At 38.9% G+C, this 3,677-nt stretch overlaps 2 protein-coding genes and 2 non-coding genes across 4 annotated transcripts; all 4 read right to left on the bottom strand.

The window, feature by feature from the left end:
- Positions 1-455: 455 nt before the first annotated feature.
- Positions 456-1,026, bottom strand: LOC111785317 (probable xyloglucan endotransglucosylase/hydrolase protein 32; the record flags this gene model as incomplete). The annotated part of the gene is made up of 3 exons (XM_023665727.1): positions 456-585; positions 659-876; positions 958-1,026. Coding segments are annotated over 3 exons (417 nt in total), but the record flags the coding sequence as incomplete, so codon positions are not given.
- A 433-nt stretch (positions 1,027-1,459) lies between these two features.
- Positions 1,460-1,549, bottom strand: TRNAY-GUA. The gene is given in 2 exon segments: positions 1,460-1,495; positions 1,513-1,549. It is a non-coding gene; the product is annotated as a tRNA-Tyr (tRNA).
- Positions 1,550-1,620: 71 nt separating this feature from the next.
- Positions 1,621-1,711, bottom strand: TRNAY-GUA. The gene is given in 2 exon segments: positions 1,621-1,656; positions 1,675-1,711. It is a non-coding gene; the product is annotated as a tRNA-Tyr (tRNA).
- Positions 1,712-2,475: 764 nt separating this feature from the next.
- Positions 2,476-3,671, bottom strand: LOC111785319 (xyloglucan endotransglucosylase/hydrolase protein 31-like). The gene is made up of 4 exons (XM_023665729.1): positions 3,432-3,671; positions 3,241-3,341; positions 2,942-3,159; positions 2,476-2,868 (listed from the first exon to the last, which is right to left on the bottom strand). The coding sequence occupies exons 1-4, from the start codon at positions 3,658-3,660 to the stop codon at positions 2,526-2,528; spliced, it is 891 nt and encodes a 296-aa protein (XP_023521497.1). The 5' UTR covers positions 3,661-3,671; the 3' UTR covers positions 2,476-2,525.
- Between the last annotated feature and the right edge of the window lie 6 nt (positions 3,672-3,677).

Below are 3,677 nucleotides of genomic sequence, written 5' to 3'. Positions count from 1 at the left end.
ACGAGCGCAGTGATTTATACCCACTACCTGTTCGACGAAATGCCGCAGAGAGAAAAATCAAGCAAAATACGAAATGGGGCCAGAGAGAATGTGAATATAGGGACCAAACTTGTGGACCTGAGGTTTTGTCGAGCCAAATTGTCAAGGTGCCTTGATCGAGCCTTTGATGCTGAGGACCCCAGAGGTTTGCAAAGTACTCACTGAAGCCTTTGGATTGAACAGAGGAACTGGGGTAGTAGCCAGGGGAAGGAGGTGGACCCTGAGCAGTACTAAGGTACATCACAAGAACAAAAACCAAGACGAAAAGTGAAGGCTTAGCCATGAAATTGCAGGAATGTGATGGCATACCACTGCAAGCTTCAATGGGGCCGTGCGGCAGAGAATTGAAGAGAAATGGAGTGGAAATTTGGGAATAAATAGGGGAGTTCTTGAGATTTAAGGCCCCACATTACTTTGTATTTTCCATCCTCTGTCGCCCATTCAGAAGCATCCCATATCGAACCGTAAATCCACATTTTCCGCGTTGGGAAAGTTGCGTCGTTCATTTTTGTATATCTTCGAATCGGTACGTCGTCCACCAAAAAACTGTCAAGACGATGGAATTAATCATTGGAAATCTGTACAAACAAGACGTGTATTGAATACAAATTATACGGACATGATATCTGATGGAGTCCATTGAATTGCGTAATGGTGGAAATCCTGTGTGGGATCAAACCAGAGATGGAACTTCATTTCTCTTCCAATTACGTTTCCATCTCCACTTCCTCTAATGAAAACGTTTGTTTGCAGAGTGTATGGCTTCCCCGGCGTGGTTCCCAGGAATTCGATGTCAATTTCGTCGTGGTTTCCAGGGAAATATTGATTGTTCGAAAGCTAAATGAGAACAAAACGAACGAAGTTAGTTCAGGTTGGTTAATTCATTTTCAAGGGTTTTGTAATGATAATTATACTAACGTAGAATGATGTGATAACGCCAGCAGTGTAACCAGATTGGAGTTTAACTGAAACACCAAAGTAACCGGATCGGTGAATGAGAATATTTAATTTTGAATTGAATTGATTTTTTTTTTTAAATTTCTGTCTCATTTTAATTAAATAACATTTAAATAAAGAAACAAAAAATGGAATAATCTATTTTAAGCAATGAAATTAATTTTTTAGTGTATAAAATTGGTATGAATTATTAAATGAAAAGGGGGGGAAAAAGTAGAGGGCAGAAAATGCAATAAATAAAGGGAAGGGAAGGGTGGTGGTGGATGGGATTATAATGAGAGAGGAGAAAGTGGGAGAAAAGTTTATGACAGCTGAAGAGTGTCAGAGCTTTAAATTACACAATCGTGTAATTGTCGGGCTCAGTGTAGAGGTATATCAGTCGTCGTCAGGTCACGGCTCATTTAATTTTAATCCCAATTATTGGTACACATAAGTAACTGTTCCTCGTTTTTTTTGTAAAAATTCCGACCTGCCGGATTCGAACCAGCGACCTAAGGATATGCTGTTGGGATACCACTACAGTCCTCCGCTCTACCAACTGAGCTAAGGTCGGATTTGTGTTCTTTTTTTTAATACAATTAGTTATACATTTTCTTTAATCTCTGTTTAAAGATTCAAAAAATATCCGACCTGCCGGATTCGAACCAGCGACCTAAGGATTAACTGATGGAATACCCACTACAGTCCTCCGCTCTACCAACTGAGCTAAGGTCGGATTTGTTTTCTGATGTTCATTTAATTTTAAAAACAAATTAACAAATAATTGTTATATTAGCCCTTTTTTTCCTTCCAAAAAGAAAATAACATTGGTGTCTGACATCAAGTTCTATTTGACAAACTATGTCAAAAATATATATATATATTTATTTATTTATTTAGAAATTAGATGTATTTTTTTGTTTTAAATTTTGACACGTAATATAATTTTGTAGAAGTTAAATGGTTAGGTATTGAAAAGGACGTAAGAAGGGCATTAAATATGAAAAATTAGATATATGATTCGCAGAGAATTAGACGTGAAGCCTAACATAATCCTTAAGTAATTGTGTCAATTGCGTCCAATAATTCAATGATCAAGTTTGTAAAACACGACTTTCTACCTTACTTAATATAAGTGTCATTTTGATTGTGTCATAAATATTTCACTCTCGAGTCAGCTTGATAATTTAGGCTTAGACTCAAATTTTCCTTCTCATGATGGGCTAGTTGCGTTCGTTTCTTAATCTATTTTGCTCCGGTTCTTTAACTAAATTAACCGATTAAATTCATTCAAATAAAAAATTAAAAAAATAAATAAATAGATAAGTTTGAAGCTTTTGTACCCACAAAACAGCCACTAGTGTGACTATTTTCTTGTATATAAACATTTTAAATAAACCCCATAATCAAATATTGGTGGAGCCTTGGACGCACACGTAGTATCGCAATACCCGAACCTTTTCCCGAAGCTGGACCCATCACAAGACCTAACACCAAACCTTTTTTTTTTTTTTTGGTAAATTTATAATTATTTAAGCTTGGGTTTAATTTTAACATTCAGGTATCTGCGTGCGGTCTCTCTTGGGATCATGGCAATAATCATACACTAAGTAATTCCTCTGCACCCACTCCATCGCCCGATACTGGTCTTGGCTCATCCCGCCGGATTCTCCCCGGCAAGACTCCGCTGCCTCCGCCGTGCAACCGCTTATTTTGAAGTTCCGGTACTTGGATACAAACGGCTGGTACTCATAATCCGCCTTGTATTTTCCATCCTCTGTCGCCCATTCAGAAGCATCCCATATCGAACCGTAAATCCACATTTTCCGCGTTGGGAAAGTTGCGTCGTTCATTTTTGTATATCTTCGAATCGGTACGTCGTCCACCAAAAAACTGTCAAGACGATGGAATTAATCATTGGAAATCTGTACAAACAAGACGTGTATTGAATACAAATTATACGGACATGATATCTGATGGAGTCCATTGAATTGCGTAATGGTGGAAATCCTGTGTGGGATCAAACCAGAGATGGAACTTCATTTCTCTTCCAATTACGTTTCCATCTCCACTTCCTCTAATGAAAACGTTTGTTTGCAGAGTGTATGGCTTCCCCGGCGTGGTTCCCAGGAATTCGATGTCAATTTCGTCGTGGTTTCCAGGGAAATATTGATTGTTCGAAAGCTAAATGAGAACAAAACGAACGAAGTTAGTTCAGGTTGGTTAATTCATTTTCAAGGGTTTTGTAATGATAATTATACTAACGTAGAATGATGTGATAACGCCAGCAGTGTAACCAGATTGGAGTTTAACTGAAACACCAAAGTAACCGGATCGGTACGAGCGCAGTGATTTATACCCACTACCTGTTCGACGAAATGCCGCAGAGAGAAAAATCAAGCAAAATACGAAATGGGGCCAGAGAGAATGTGAATATAGGGACCAAACTTGTGGACCTGAGGTTTTGTCGAGCCAAATTGTCAAGGTGCCTTGATCGAGCCTTTGATGCTGAGGACCCCAGAGGTTTGCAAAGTACTCACTGAAGCCTTTGGATTGAACAGAGGAACTGGGGTAGTAGCCAGGGGAAGGAGGTGGACCCTGAGCAGTACTAAGGTACATCACAAGAACAAAAACCAAGACGAAAAGTGAAGGCTTAGCCATGAAATTGCAGGAATGTGATGGCATACCACTGCAAGCTTCAA

Source organism: Cucurbita pepo, unplaced genomic scaffold (genome assembly GCF_002806865.2).
Source record: "Cucurbita pepo subsp. pepo cultivar mu-cu-16 unplaced genomic scaffold, ASM280686v2 Cp4.1_scaffold000449, whole genome shotgun sequence".
NCBI lineage: Eukaryota > Viridiplantae > Streptophyta > Magnoliopsida > Cucurbitales > Cucurbitaceae > Cucurbita > Cucurbita pepo.
The sequence above is the reverse complement of the archived record's forward strand: the minus strand, read 5'-3'. Positions and strand labels throughout refer to the sequence as shown.